The 15464-nt window shown below is 36.0% G+C and overlaps 3 protein-coding genes across 13 annotated transcripts; 2 read left to right on the top strand and 1 right to left on the bottom strand.

Moving 5' to 3' along the window:
- LOC124831143 (putative ubiquitin-like-specific protease 2A) lies at positions 1-9664 on the top strand. 10 transcript variants are annotated; one of them, XM_088114897.1, is made up of 18 exons: positions 14-328; positions 423-497; positions 586-803; positions 916-1012; positions 1134-1186; positions 2137-2334; positions 2413-2488; positions 2802-2919; positions 3662-3739; positions 4394-4525; positions 4835-5035; positions 5114-5169; positions 5248-5341; positions 7165-7255; positions 7335-7454; positions 8071-8475; positions 8664-9017; positions 9096-9664. In XM_088114897.1, exons 1-18 carry the CDS (start codon positions 151-153, stop codon positions 9375-9377), a joined length of 2826 nt encoding a protein of 941 aa, XP_087971023.1. In that variant the 5' UTR covers positions 14-150; the 3' UTR covers positions 9378-9664. The 10 variants fall into 10 exon arrangements, with proteins under 10 accessions (XP_087971016.1, XP_047161004.1, XP_087971017.1 ...); XM_088114896.1 differs by having other exon boundaries at positions 15-328; positions 2811-2919; XM_088114890.1 differs by having other exon boundaries at positions 1-328; positions 8664-9664.
- Positions 9665-9963: 299 nt separating this feature from the next.
- LOC124831142 (Haloacid dehalogenase-like hydrolase (HAD) superfamily protein) lies at positions 9964-11171 on the top strand. The gene is made up of 4 exons (XM_047305044.2): positions 9964-10139; positions 10227-10398; positions 10491-10607; positions 10678-11171. Exons 1-4 carry the CDS (start codon positions 10024-10026, stop codon positions 10846-10848), a joined length of 576 nt encoding a protein of 191 aa, XP_047161000.2. The 5' UTR covers positions 9964-10023; the 3' UTR covers positions 10849-11171.
- Positions 11172-11252: 81 nt separating this feature from the next.
- LOC124831141 (uncharacterized protein At4g38062-like) lies at positions 11253-15464 on the bottom strand. 2 transcript variants are annotated; one of them, XM_047305043.2, is made up of 3 exons: positions 15332-15464; positions 12290-15123; positions 11253-11550 (listed from the first exon to the last, which is right to left on the bottom strand). In XM_047305043.2, exon 2 carries the CDS (start codon positions 15086-15088, stop codon positions 12335-12337), a length of 2754 nt encoding a protein of 917 aa, XP_047160999.1. In that variant the 5' UTR covers positions 15089-15123; positions 15332-15464; the 3' UTR covers positions 11253-11550; positions 12290-12334. The 2 variants fall into 2 exon arrangements, with proteins under 2 accessions (XP_047160999.1, XP_047160998.1); XM_047305042.2 differs by having other exon boundaries at positions 12290-15190; positions 15332-15421.

Genomic DNA, 15464 nt, shown 5'->3' with positions numbered 1-15464 from the left:
AAGGGAATGGAAAGAGAAAACTTGCTTCACCAAAAGCATGAATCACAGTATAAATATTGCAAAACATTTCAGTAAAACATTTATAATTTTTCTTCTTTGCGATTTTCTCCCTCTCTCCAACTCGCTCTTGCTCACTCGCTCACTCGCTCCATGACTCGGCGCCCGCGATCATCTTCTTCTTCTTTCTCAACCAAGAAATTCGACGTGTTCGAATTCAATGACGAAGACCACAGCATCGAGAAGGTCTCTAAGAGGATTCTCCGAAAGTTCAAAAACCCTAGCAAGTCTCGTTCTTCCCCTGTCACCAAATATGATTTCCTCCAAGCCTGTAAGCAACTCTCTCCACTCTTTCAATTTTTCGTTTGCTCATTCGTTCAGTCGTTCTTTCTTTCGTTCCCATTCCTCGTCAATTTTCTCCGCAGTTGCGAGCGGTTCAAATTGCAGACCTGTATCCATTGACATTACCGCCGATCATATTAACCTCGATGATGAACAAGGTATGGGTCATTCATGGACGAGCTTTTTCGTCTTTTTTGTCTGTCTTATTATTGTGTGTGTATTTTTCTCGTGTCTCACGTGGTTCAGAAGAAGAAGTGACACGGTGCTCAGCGGAGGAACTTGCTGACCAACCGTTAGAGGTTGTCACAGAGGTTGTTGATGACGATGATGGCCGTGGACACGATGATGGTTATGATCGAGAAAAAAATGATACTCAGTCGTTGATAGACACGCCGCTACCACTGTCTGCTGATAAAGAGATTTCCGGCTGCAGTGATTTTGTTGAAAGCGAATTTGACTCGAAAGTAGGTAGTCGTTGCTGTCTCTATTTTTGCCCTTTTGCAAGTCATGCTAACATGCTTGGGGCGAAAGAAACTCTTGGTTCATTTTGGCGACCTTAATTTAATTTTGTTTCAGAATCGGTCACTTGGCGTGGCTTCAGATGACAACCACGACGACGCTAGTCAAATGAGTTATTCTTCTACTTCGTCTTCAAATCCACCTGAAGATGAAGGTATTTTTTTCCCCGCTTTAAGACTTTTTTCTATGATATTTGAGGTATTAATGTTTTGCTTATCAGTACTGATGCTTCCTATGTTTATTGTTGGTTTTGGTTTTCTTTTTTTATACTCTAGTTGACTTCGGAGACCAGCTAGTGGATCATGAGGATTCGGCTGCATTTGTAATTGTAAGTGTTCTTGTCATGTTTCTATAATTAATTTCTCTTTGTTTTAACTGATCGTTGTAATCTGTGGAAATTATATGTCAAAACTTTGTTTTCATTATGGAAAAGAATGAAATTTGTTATATATTCTCTTATCCCTTTTGCTTTAGGGGGCAAGAAATCTGATTTTGGCATTTAAAAGACTATTTCTGCGTCCAGTAGGTTAAGTTGAGCTTCAAATGGGAAACTTCCTAAAATGAGAATGGAGAACTATTAATAAATAATAGCCTTTGGATTAACAAGTAATAGCTAAGACTAAATTTTCCTTAAGGTGAAGGCACATGCTACAATTATCCTACGGTGGATAATTGTCTTGTTGTCGACACTTGGACAAAGGGAATGGACACCGAGCACTCTGATGCGACAAAGAAGGCAATCAGTGTAAATGTTTCTGGATGGTGAATTGTTGCATGTAGAAGACAACCGAGGCAATGTACCTTGATTTAAGAAGTGTTTTGATCTATGAGAACTATAAATCTGGACTCCATATGCTCATACATATATTGATCAAGATCAAAAGTTATTGCTCACATGATGACTTAAAAAACTCATGCATTCATCTTTTAATCTTAAGCATTCAAATATAACCTAATGACCTAAACTTGTAGTTTTCATTTTTCAAAGGAACTGAACTTGTCATTTGATATTCTTCTTGCAATTCATTTAGTCTGCTTGTGTGTTCTGATATGGCCAACTCAATCTTAAAATAAAGTTCCTACAACCCTGATTGTTGTACATACATTTAATTGCTGGTCTTTCGTTGGATTTATTTTTATTTAATAATGTTTGCCTTAAAATGATTTTTTATTCTGGATCTAGTTCTTTGATACATCAAATGTATGTATGTACTTAGTACTTTTAATGTTGGTTGGATAGATATTCCGGATAAAGCGAACTGGTTTTTTCATGTGCAGAATGTCGAAGAAAAGGTGGTTGATGTCATCCCTGATTTTATTCAATTCGAGGATTTGTATTCCACTAGGTCCCAGTTAACATTCTCATGCAACTCCTTGAAACTTGAAGGCTCAACAAGTAATGGAACTAGGGAAACTCTTAAAATTGAGTGGCCGACTGAAGATATCATAAAAATTGAATCATGTTGGTTTGAAAATGTAAGTCCCCCCCCTCCCCCATCTTTTATTAATCTGTTGTCTCTCTTACAAATAAATTCGATTTTCTTCTATCATTAGATTGAAACAGCCTTGATCAACCTTCTTCTCAAATCAAAAGATTATAGTGAAGATGGAAATACAAATCAAAATCCAGGTGTGACTACTTTCAAGAATTATGTTATTATTCTTTTTTATGATCAATGCGGAGGATGTTTATTCTCTCCTTATTTTTAAAATTGGAAATCCTTAATTAATTGCAACTGTAATGGTGAATATATGGATATGATGGTATTCCACTAATTTATTTTACTTTATTTGATATTTCATTACAATAAATTCCTTTTCTATTCAGGAATAATTTAGTCAGATTTCATACTATTTGCTGAGTTGCAATTTTCATTGCTTCATTTCTTTGAGGGGAGGGCTTTGTGATAATCTTGTTATAATATTTCGGCATTGCTTAAAAGTTCATGCAGATTTTAAGCTGTTAAAGTTTGCAGTCTATGATTCCTTTTGGTACAAGGCAGAAGAAGCAATCAAACTACTGGACACCAGATACACAGATATATGGAGTACACGTTTTAAGTAAGAATGTTATTTGCAATTTTGTGGAGTATAAAATATATATTGTGTAATTGCGTTACTTGAATTAGATTTTTATGGATCAAAGAAAGCATTACAAATTCTTTTATCATCACTGATCATAGAAAATGGTGAGTCTGAAGGTGTATCTACATACTCTTTGCCTCAGTTAATGATATATATCTTATCGGGGTGTTTTTGTTTTACTTAGATAGAGATCATATATGTCTCAATTGGTATTATGTTTTAGTACTGTTCCTGCTTAAGCTAATGAGGCTAGCAGAAACACTCAAGTCTACTCTCTCCCTGCCTTACAATATTTAGAGCAAGTATCTTATCCCGCTGGGAATTGCAAGGTATCCTCTATATATTAACATCAACTCCCCCTTATCTCGCCCCACTTGAGCAGTTGCTTAGCCCATGATCATACCATTACAATAACTGATCCCACTTCACGCAGCACCAATTTAGGGAGTGACATACAACTGCCAATACACGGACCAAGTATCTAATCCTATTTAGTTTTCAGTTTTTGTTGTGGTGAGATTGGTTTCGTTTATGATGTTTTTCTATGCTGTTATTTTGTGAATTGTTGGTGTTGTTTGGGTGCTTAGTACTTGACTGTACAAAAGTTTGTTGCCTAACTGGTCAAAATTCTGTTACTTGACTGTTGAAAAGTATGTTGCTCAACATTGGAAGGTGTTACTTAGTCTTACTTATTATCCCCCCCCCCCCCCCCATGCAGCATTGATGTTGATAACAGTGGAAATATTTCTGCATTGGGGCAGCACTACTTTTTCTCTCAGAACCGCTATTTCCCCAAGTAAGTCCATCTTATTTGCTTCTGTTAAAAGTGTTTAGAAATATGATCCATGTCACATTCAGTGTTATATCAATAAATTTTAGAATTTGATTCTTCATTACAGTAATTCACCAGTTGTCTCTGTTACTTACTTTGATTATGTACCATAATTTCTTGAGCTGCTAGCTATCAAAAGTAAATTGTTTATTTTTCTGTTTTATATATTTTTGGTATTTTTAGGGTTATAGAGAATGACGAACGAAATTCATGAGAATGTACCTAATTTGTTATGCTGTTGATCACAGTATTTGAACCTCTTCAGTAAAGCATTCAAAAGTTGAATCTACCCTATTGATCCCAATTATATTGGATTTTTCCATGCTCATCATCCCAATTATATTAAATTTCAGCTCTGGGGGTGGGGGGCTAGCACTATTGATCCACGGGGGCAAGCACATGATCCACGCCGAAAGTGAAAAAAAGTTGTGTTTTGTTTAACCAAACAAATTTATGGAGCTAGCATTTGATAGCTTGAACTTTTGTGATGTTTTATTCTTGAGTAAACCAGTAATTGTAGGTTGTGTTCTTGCCCTTAGCTAGTTTTTGCTTGCCACTCCATTTATTTAGTAAATATTTGTATTATCTTAGTTATTTTTGTGATATTATTTTATGCAGTTTTGATGAGGCTTTTGATGAAGTTATTTATCCAAAGGGGGAGCCTGATGCTGTTTCTATTAGTAAGAGAGATGTTGAGCTTTTACAGCCGCAGACATTCATTAATGATACCATCATTGACTTTTATATCAAGTAAGCATGGTGGTGGAAAATTAAACTTTTTGATGGATTCAAGAATGTTGCTATAATTGACTTATATTAGTCACAAAGTGGTGTTCGCCTACCTTTCTCTCGTACACAAATGTACATGTGATCTTTATTACTTTCATCACTGATACTTGTAACTTCATTTTTATGTTGATTGAAAAAATTGCCAACTTCTCTGAGATCTTGTGAAAAAAAGATGATTGCCAAAAACAATCTATTCAAACAAGCACTCCCTAGGTTTGAGACTTTCCTCTGCATATGAACTGACATTTGCTAAATTTGGCTTATGTATAGGTATTTGAAAAATAAACTCCCTACTGATGAACAGGACCGGTTTCACTTTTTCAATAGCTTCTTCTTTCGCAAGCTGGCTGATTTAGACAAAGATCCAGCAAGTGCTTGTGATGGTAGAGCAGCATTTCAGCGTGTACGCAAATGGACAAGGAAAGTGAACCTTTTTGAAAAGGATTATATCTTGATTCCCATAAACTATAGGTAAGAGTCCAAGACAACATCTTGCTTGCTGATACAAATTTTTACATCTTGAGAATCATTAATGTTTCTTGATGCCAGTCTTCACTGGAGTTTGATTGCCATTTGTCATCCTGGTGAAGTGACATGCTACCAAGGCAAGATCTTCCCTTTCAGTTATTCTTCTATTGTTATTCGCACAATTTTACTATTGTATTTATTTGATTGTATTGTAGATGAAGAAATGAACGAATCTTCCAAAATACCTTGCATCTTGCACATGGATTCCCTACAAGGAACCCATAAAGGTCTGAAGAATATTTTTCAAAGGTAGGTTCCTGATAGCTGGCTGAGATAGGATATAACCTATTTTCTACTCAATGTCAATTTGGAGGTCCAATAAATATTACCCTCTTCTCAAAATTTCATTCCATACAAAAATTAATATTTTGTTTTGGTGACTGGAAGGTTATGAAGTTGCCTGAATACTTATTTTGTAATTTGACCTAAAAGAAAGTAGCATGGTATAGATTAATGGAATTGCCCCCACTTATATAACTGGTGTGCTATAGATTCTGTTTTTCTTCCTTACACCAGACTGATGTAGAATAGATTCAGTGTGACTCATACGTTGGTATCAACTTGTGGGAGCCTTTCTTTTTATTTCTTTTAGGGTCCGTTTGATGAACATGATGATATGATAAATATCTTATTCTACTGTAATCTAATGTTTGTTACCTCTTCACTTATTGTACCTTATCACTATAGTTCATTGCTTGTCCTAGAGGGGAGTATACTTAGCCCAAAGGGGGAGTTCAGTTTGGTTTAATAGGATAGGATAAGCTATCTCCCTCCCCCCGACTCTCCTATCTATAATATTCACTCATAAATTTGAATTATAATGGTAATTAAACTATACAAAAAATTCTTAATTATTCAAATACGTTTTTAAAGAAAAATATTTGCATCATAATATTAATTTTATAAAAACTATATAATTTTAAGAAAAATTAATGAGCAAAATAAAATATGTATAATGTTATTGATATTAATTTATATTATAATATATATTATAATTTTTTATTTAACAGATCTTTTATATGAATTTATATTTATAATAGTGACAAAAATTTTAATTATATTATGTATTAAAATATTAAATTAAATAATAAGAATATAACAATTTTTAAGATACTATTGCATCTTAAAATCTTATATGAATTTGTATAATTAAAACATAATTTATGTTATATCCTGATACTATTTAGTTTTTTATCTTCTATATACGGAAATTATCCTATTATTATTCCGTCATGTTCTTATCATATTATATTCTTTTACCCTATCATATCATGTTTATCAAGCAAGCCCTTGATACATTACAAGCAAAAATAGGATGTATACTTGGTATGTATAAAATAAATTACATCAAGTGACAATAAAAATTTGTGAAAGATCTCCAGGGGAAAAATATACCGACAGCAGGAGTTTATTATCTTTACATGACAGTAGTTTTCCAACAGTTACTTGAGCTACTATATTAATCATTCGAAAGTAGTCACCTTTTTATTTTACTAGCAGTTGACTTGTTGACGCCACTTCTTGCCAACAGTTAACAATGAATGGTTACTTTGGTTACTATCATCAATCACTAGAATGTACACCACTTGTCACTGAAATCTCACATTTTAACCCTACCCTACCAAACAGGTAGCAATGAATGGTGACTTTGCCCACCATAGTCAATCTCTAATCACCAAGCTTCTGCCAAGCACAACACTATCAGCAAAATAACAGGCAATCCTGTTACTGTTTTTTCAACTTCATGTGACATTAGAGTCCATATGAAACAACTACCTAAGTCATTTAACTGTTAGCGAGTGAAGCTTTATTGTAAGTGGCAAACAGCTTAAAACTTGTATTGATATTTTGTTTGAGGTTGAACCTTGTGCTTAAATGGTTTAACTAGGCTTTGTTGACAGATATATTTCCTCACGGAAATTTAGATAGCTACTACAGAAAGTTGTTTTGACAATTTAGTAGAAACGAAACTCTATTCAATGAATTACAAGCTTGAATAAGTAGAATTAATCTGTTTTCTGTCATTGTGCAGAATCTGACAGTCCTTTCTTTTATATATTTTTTAATGGTAGTTACCTCTGTGAAGAATGGAAAGAGAGGCACGGTAATGTGGTGGATGATGTTTCTTCCAAATTTCTTCATATGAGATTCATCTCACTTGAGGTAGTCTATTATTAACTTCCCTATAAGTAATCCAGCGCAACTTTTACTAGACTGGTTTGGTCTTTCTTTTCTATTTCAGCTGCCTCAGCAGGATAATTTATACGACTGTGGTCTCTTTTTGCTCCATTATGTGGAACGTTTTCTGGAAGAAGCTCCTGTAAACTTTAACCCTTTTATGATTACGAAGTTCTCTGACTTTGTAAGTGTCTTCCCTTGGCATTAAAACTTGAACAGGATATGTAGTCTCATTTTTCATTTTCAGTGATATAATGTTTCTTTGACTTTCTTTGAAGTAGCATCATTATCTGTCTTATCTCGCTTTCATGATTCTGTAATCCGTTGATGCTCTGGATGATTCCATCAAGTATTATGTTAGATGAGAAAACCTTGGGAAATTCATATCACAAAATGCAGGCTGCTATGCTCCTCTGCCTTTTTCTGAATTTGACAAGACATCAGAGAACCTGAACTAAGGGATATATGAGAGACCTTTATGCACTATTTTTGTCTTGTTTATTATCAGCAACTGTTTTTCTCCTTTTAAAATCAGACCTTGAATTTCATATTGTTTGGTGCTTGTGCTTGGGTGTGTCAAATGTGTGTTTCGTTGTTGTGAATTTAAACATTAGTATATTGATTTGGTTATTTAGATGAATAGTATTTCTTAATTGCTGTTATTCTTACATGCATCTGTTTTAATTGGCACCTGCATTTATTAAAACGTCTTCATCGTCTGTGTGGGATGACCACATGATTCCTTTTTCATGTTATACAGCAGTTTGAGTCACAGTTAAATTTCTTCTCATAATTTCCAGTTGAGCAGTAATTGGTTCCCTCCACCAGAGGCTTCTCTGAAACGATCTCACATACAGAACCTAATTTATGATATATTTGAAAATAATTCTTTGCAAGCACGTCCTACCGATTGCCTTGACAAAGGTCTTCCTTCTGAAGACCCTGCCATTGTTGTCCAGACGAAAGTGGAAGAAGATTCCCTTACGGGTTGCAGCTATTCAGATTTGTGGTGTGTAAAAGATCCTTTAAATTCCTCTACTGAACTAGAGACTGCTGATATTCAGTATCCAACGGCTTCACCCGGAAGAGTTTCACCGTGTATGGGAGGACATGCACTTGTTTCCAAGGACTGGCGAGTAATTTCACGTTCTGATTGTCTGCAGATGTCGGCATGTCACAAGAGGGGCTTCTTGTCACCGTTAAAAGTAAACGAATTGAATAATTCGGATTTTAACTTTCTATGTATATGCTTTTAACTGCCCCCTCTTTTTTTCTCATTTTCATTATCTAAATTTGTTAAGTGCAGAAATAAAATGGCCACCCAGTATCTGCTTAGAATATGAAAATGTTGCTATACCAACTGAAGTATTTCACTTTTCATGCCATAATACAGGAAATTGATGAATGTAGTGAGGAAACTGCTGTATCAGTAGAGAGGGAGAAATCCCAATTGGTATGTGATTTTCCATCCACATCATATGTCAGAAAAGATCACGGAGCATCAGAATCATCGCAGCATGGGCTTTCTGTAAATTTTATGAAAGCTGTTGATGACCATTCTCTGTCAAGAACATGTACTAGATTATCCTCGTTCCCAATGAATACAAGTACTCATGAAGACCAGCTTCTTAAGAAAAATGACGAGTCAAAAATTGAAGACAAGACAATAGTTGAGTATCCATCGACCTCTGGTGAGGAGCTTACGGACTATGTTGTTCCGGATTCTCCAGCGCCAAATGATGCTGATGTGAGTTTCTTAAGTCACTCCTCATTCCTTGAATATATGAATTCATTAACAACCCATCAAATACTTGATTTTACTCAGAAGAGGAGTCTTGAAGAGGATACGAAAGTTAACAAGGAACAGGCAGTGACATTTGAATCTGATGGAGAAGATGCCAAAAAGCCAATTCTTATGAATGCATACGTTGTTCCGGATTCTCTGGGGGCAGACGATGAGCATGATGCTGATATAAGTATTGTTGAGTCTCCTTCCTCATTCCGTGAATATGAACCAGATGCCAAAAGGCCAAAGCTTATGAACCAAGATGGTGCTCCAAGGCGCATGCTCACCAGAAGCATGCTAAAAGGAGCTTGTGTGTTATAGCCACATTAAACAATATTAAATATTTGAAATGACGTAAGAGAGAAATAGATTACAAGAACTACGCTGGTCCCCAAACGGTGAAGTAATCTGCAAAATACTTTCGCCTCACCCTTACACTATAAAAATGCTCAACACCATTTTTTTGTCATAATTTTGGTGGGACTGTTTTAATTTAGACAAAGATACTCAAAGTTGGTCCTTTTGTAAAGTATACTAAATGTTTTAAGGGATCTTAAAACAGTTCATAGATATTCTACTTTTTAAATGTTTCCCACATTGCTTTAACGTATCGCTGTAGTTTTTGAATTTATTTCAACGTTTTATTTACACTATTTTATAATTTAAAATTATTAAAATATTGCTATTTATTAAAATTCGCAAAATGGAATATTTTTAATAAATTATTTATATAAAGTGAACAAATCATTTATACTAAATTTAGAAAATAATTTATATTTAATAAATTGAGACCTTGATTTTCAAATTTAAATCAGATAACTGAAATTGATTTTAACTATTAAATACGGTGATTTAATATTTAAGTTGGATCAATATAATAATAGTCTTGATAAAAATTAATCTAGTTTGATTTTCGCATAATCCTTCATCCGTCCACGCAGAGAGAGAGAGAGAGAGAGAGAGAGAGATGGAGGAGAACACGGAGAAGGTGAAGGGTGAGGCGCTGCAGATAATCGAAGCCTTTGAGGTTCTGCCAAAGCTCGTGGTTTTCGATCTCGATTACACTCTCTGGCCTTTCTACTGGTTCATTCCTACTTCCTACCCTCTTTTCCTTAACCTAATTTCATTTTTACTCTCTAATATATGAAATCAATCTTGTTGAAAATTCAGTGAGTGTCGATCGAAGCGTGAAATGCCCTCTCTCTATCCTCACGCCAAAGGCATATTGTTAGCGCTCAAAGAGAAAGGCATCGACGTTGCAATCGCTTCTCGCTCACCAACCGCTGACATAGCAACAGCTTTCCTCAACAAATTGGGCCTCTCCTCACTCTTCGTCGCACAGGTGAATTCTTGTGCTTATCTTGCTTTTTCAATTGAAATTTAACGCCGCATGTATTAGGTTTTTATTTCTCTTGTGAACTTTGGTTTGTTCAGGAAATATATTCCAGTTGGACACATAAAACAGATCATTTTCAGAGGATTCATTCGAGGACCGCTGTCCCCTTCAACTCTATGCTCTTTTTCGATGATGAGAATAGGAACATCCAATCGGTATTAATATAAACTCTCCCGTTTTCTTTTAAATTCATTTCGTCGTCGTCATCGTATATTATTGCCTTAGGTCTCTAAAATGGGAGTGACTAGCATTTTGGTTGGAGATGGGGTAAATCTTGGGTCGTTAAGGGAAGGTCTTATTCAATTCTCTCGAAACTGGAACGCTTCACAGAAGAACAAGCAGAAATGGCTTTCCAAGTACTCTAACAAGCCAGATACTTCCAACCCTGCTGCATGATTTTTTACATCCCATTGAGTTTTCTCTCTCAGGATTTTTACTCAGAACAGCACACTATTGTGTACCAATAGTTGCCCTTCAAATAAAATGAAGCAAACTGAGATTTTTAGTTGGAAAATTGTATGCAGATCTTAGCATCATTGACATGGACTCGTATATGTCATGGGAAAACCTGGTATTTTCAACAGCTTTGTATAGTATTGAATGGGAATTCTGTGGATTTCATTCAGAAACGAATTATGAATTTGTAAGTATTGTATTGTAGCCACTTAGCCGAAATTTTGGTTAGATGAAATTCCAGTTTGCAGAATTCGCCTTTTCTAGCCTTTCTTATCTTCTCGCCATGGATTTAAAAAAGTAGAGACTCTGAGCACTAAATACTACGCATGTTTGGTACTATTAAATTCATCTAAAAACAGTGAATGCAATTGCGCATAATTTAACAAAGAATACAATAAATTAAATAGTCTTGACCGTATGGCCAAAGAATTGGAATGAATATTGCCAACACTGTTAAATAGTTCTTCTGACCACTCACTTGTTCCGAACCTCTCATAAAGAAACGTGTGGCAATTTTCTGAAAACATCAGAATACAGACTGATGTCGCGTTTTATCTTCCGCTCCTCTATATATGCTGCTAATGCCATGTGTAAGATGTTTGAAGTCCATACTTGCTAGTGAAACGGGTAAACGGCAAATACCTGCACCGTTCCACAGAAGTTTTCAGATTATTTGTCAATGGAGAAGTACAAAATAACACCCAATTGAACATGGCTTCATTACATTTCTATTCCTTATAGTTTGTTTGGCATGCAACTTTGGTTCTCAAGCTAATTGAATTCGTCTTGGCCGTTTATTGTTTTGAAATTTCGAATTCACTGACTATAATATCAAATTTTACCAAGATAAAATAATTCTAATTCTTCTCTCTTTAAATCCTTTATTTTTCTTCAAATTTTCACTACATTTCCAATTTCTAAATCTTTAACTTGTTTCGTCTTCTAAATTTACCACAGAACCCACAATTATTTCAATAAAAAATTAAAAGTTTTGGTGTTTTAGCTGCAAAACTAGTGACGAAAGGAGTAAATTAACTTTTTCATTTAACAACAAAAACTTGAACCAAAACTAAGAAAACTGAAAATGTAATTAAACCTTAAAATATCATTCTTTAGCTATTAGCTATGGACTTACTAAACAAAATAGCACCAACTTTTTCCATGATCAATAATGGGGAACTTTTTGCTGGCTCAAGAATTCACATGGCAAATATAGTTAATCCTGCTCAAAATGCCTGCAGCCAAATTGCCACCATTTTCAACTTATCTTACATCTTCTCTATAGATAGTTTCGGGGGGCAACTTGCATGCATGTGCATTTAATGTCATAAAGAACTAAACATGCCAATGCGAAGAGGAAAATATTTCTGAAATTGAATACCTTTTTGGCTTTTTTGTCAGCAAGATCACAGAATCTTCTTCCGGTCTACATATGCAGGCTATTAACCTCTCTCAATGGCGATCGTCCATCAAAAATTTCTTCAGGTTTTTTGGTTGTGGGAGTAATATGAAGACCATTGGTACCATCTCTAGCAGACTCGTGTGACTTATCACAAACTACTGAACCCATTGCTGTTTCATTTTCATCTTCAGAAGTATTCAACAAATTGCCCAGCATCTCCACTAATTGCGCATCCCGACAAGAAAACTCACCAATTTTGCCAAAGATGTCTTCGAAATGTGCTAACATATCTTCCCTATTTGTTGATAAGTTCATGATCTCTTGGAGCAAATTTCCGTTCTCAAGCTTCAGCTCTGCTATTACGCATTCCATGGTCTGCTGTTTATCCATCAACTTTTCATTTTCAAACTTCCTGGCATCCATTAATGCTCGAAGCTGCTCAGCTTCTTGTTTTAAATGGAAAAATGCTTCTTCTAATTTCACTATTCGGATGTTCTTTTCTTCAATTTCTAACATTGCCAGATATTCTGCATTTTTTAAGGCATCCCTGAGCAAACTGACCTCAACCCAGTTTTCCACTTGTTTTGAGAACGAAACAGAGAGCGCATCTAACAAATCTTGCTCTGATGTCGTAGCTAGCTCCTGAAAGTGCTCTATAGTTCGTTCCTTCTCGTCTTTAATCTTCAAAAAAATCTCTTTTTCCTGTTTGAGGGTTTGCTCTGCTTCCAGCTGTGCATGAATTGCAACTTTTAATCTGTTTTCCGTGGATTCTTGTTTCAAGTAGGCGACGTCTATTTCTTTCTGTAGATCCTTTATGCAACATTCCTTATCCTCTACAATTTGGATAAGACCCTTTTTCTCCTGATTGCATCTTTCCACTTCCTTCATTTTCTCTGTATTGCAACTTTCCACTTCCTTCGTTTTCATTGCATTGCAACTTTCCAATAAACCAATCTGCAGTAGAAGGTCTTCAGTTTTTCTCTCCTGATCCTTGACAATACAGAGAAGGTTTTCATTGGCCTGCTTAAGGGCTTGTTCATTCTTCATTTTTGATTCCAGGGAAATTTCCATCTCTTTAATAGTTCCCTGAATTTCTTCATAGGAAACTTTAAGGGTTGCAGTCGCAGACTCCCTATCCTGTACCTCATAATCTAATCGAGATATTTCATCATTTTTACAGGTTATTTCAAGTTCCAGCTTTTCCAGAGCCTCAAAAGCAGCACTTCTTTCATAATGTAGTGTATATTCCATCTGCATTAGTTGCTCTAACAACATGAGCTCACCCTCAGATGATTCCTCAAGCTTTTTCTTGTATTGTTCAAGCTCTTCCACCAGCCGAGAAGGTTGTAGTGCCATACTTTTCGGAGAATTTTCTTCCAGTTTCAATTGCTCTGTAGAAATTAGAATCCTATTTTCATTCCCTTTGACACCAAATGTTGCTTTCTCAGAGTCTGCACTGAATGATTTGGAGTAAGCCTCAACAAGTTCTGATTTAAAGATCAAAAGTCCCATATGATTCTCTTCGACGGTACAATAGCAATTTTCCAATTCCATCTGAAGCTTCCGTATTTCCTGTTCTTTATTGGTCAGTACAGACTTATATGTAACAATATCTGCTTCCATCTTTGTCAATTGATCACTCCATTGAGATTCTTTAGACTTGAGAATTGACGCACAGCTTTTATGCACATCTTCCAACCGTCTAAGCTTGTTACGGAGCTTTGATGTCACAGAATTTGCGCCACCATTATTGATCTGAGCTTCCCTGAGTTCTTTAAGTAAATCTCCCAATTCCTTATTATCATGTTCAAGTTGAACAATTTTATGATCCAGTTCTCTCACCACCATCTCTTTCTCCCCTAATGAGTTTCTCAGCTGTGCTATCTCGTCATTCCTTAAAATGGTTGATTGTTGAATCTCTGAGTTCTTCTCCTCACACTGAGTATAAAAATTCTCAAAACTAGTCTTAAACTCGGATATTTCAGCCTCCAGGAGTTTTCTCTTGCTCTCTTCATGAGCCAATGCATGGTTACACATCTCCAAACGGGATTGCAACCCCTCCACATTTCTTGTCTGAGAATCCAACCTAACCTGCAAGGAAGACATTTCCTCGAGCAACGCAGATCTCTCCTTCTCCCACTCCTCCTTGCACAATCGGAACTCAACTTGAAGCTTTTCGTGAGCTTCCTCAAGATGCTTAAACTGTTCATTCCTCCATTTAATCTTATCTTGCATTCTTATATTCTCTTCCTCCAATTGCAGTATCACACCATCTCTCCCTTTCAGCATTGCACCATGCTGCACTTTTTCCTCTGATTCGGAACACTTCTTCTCCGCGGCCAACAAGAATGCCCTAAGACTCAAAATTTCCTTACTATTGGCACAGGCATTCTGCTCCAGAGACTCATTTCTTACTCTTAATTCATCTAAAGCCAACACCAGCGATCTATTACTCTCCTCCAATTTGACCAACCTATCAGCAGAACTTGCTTGGATCCTTTTATTCTCCGAACTCAAACGCGCAACGTGTGCTTCCTTTTCATGCAAACTAGAGTTCAATTCTTCTAGAACTTTCTTCAGCTCATGGATCTCCTCAGACTTGAGATCAAGCTCGCGCGCCTGTTCCTCGACCCGCTTCCTGGATTCCTGAAATTTGAGAAATTCTTGGGCACGATCTTGCTTCAGACCCTCAAAGAGTTGACCTTTGAGTCGACATTCAGCCTTGAGCTTCTCCACCTCCGCTCTGGCATCATCCAACTCGGCGTACACATTTTCCATCCCTTTATCTCCCTTCCAACACAGATTTTAACTCACTGATAATATAATAAAGTACACAACACACGCATACAGTGTTAATTGGATTCAAGCATGCATTAAGCCCTACAATACACAGATCAAAATCAAACAAAGGTTGAACAATGGCGACTTTAGCGGATCTGATTGAAAAATCGTATTTTTAAAACGTAACAATAAATGAAAAACGAAGGTGCAATTAAGGGTAGATTAGGTTAAGAGTTTTACCTGACGCTGGGCGAGTGTGAGTTCTTCAGAAAGCAAATCAAAGAGCGTCTCTTCACTCATCAAACAGCGGCTGCGCCGGTAAGGTCCCGCTCTTTTTCGATTTTGAATTTATTCAAAATAAAGGCTCTTTTTA

This window comes from Vigna umbellata, chromosome 5 (assembly GCF_029865625.1).
Source record: "Vigna umbellata cultivar VRB3 chromosome 5, Vumbellata_1.0, whole genome shotgun sequence".
Taxonomy (NCBI): Eukaryota; Viridiplantae; Streptophyta; class Magnoliopsida; order Fabales; family Fabaceae; genus Vigna; species Vigna umbellata.
The sequence above is the reverse complement of the archived record's forward strand: the minus strand, read 5'-3'. Positions and strand labels throughout refer to the sequence as shown.

Coding starts and splice junctions, on each gene's coding strand:
- LOC124831143 (XM_088114888.1), top strand. CDS start 218: ATGACGAAGACCACAGCATCGAGAAGGTCTCTAAGAGGATTCTCCGAA. Junction 1,013..1,133: donor AAATCCACCTGAAGATGAAG/GTATTTTTTTCC, acceptor TTTATACTCTAG/TTGACTTCGGAGACCAGCTA. Junction 7,256..7,334: donor TGAGATTCATCTCACTTGAG/GTAGTCTATTAT, acceptor TTTCTATTTCAG/CTGCCTCAGCAGGATAATTT.
- LOC124831142 (XM_047305044.2), top strand. CDS start 10,024: ATGGAGGAGAACACGGAGAAGGTGAAGGGTGAGGCGCTGCAGATAATC. Junction 10,399..10,490: donor CCTCACTCTTCGTCGCACAG/GTGAATTCTTGT, acceptor TGGTTTGTTCAG/GAAATATATTCCAGTTGGAC. Junction 10,608..10,677: donor AGAATAGGAACATCCAATCG/GTATTAATATAA, acceptor TTATTGCCTTAG/GTCTCTAAAATGGGAGTGAC.
- LOC124831141 (XM_047305043.2), bottom strand. CDS start 15,088: ATGGAAAATGTGTACGCCGAGTTGGATGATGCCAGAGCGGAGGTGGAG.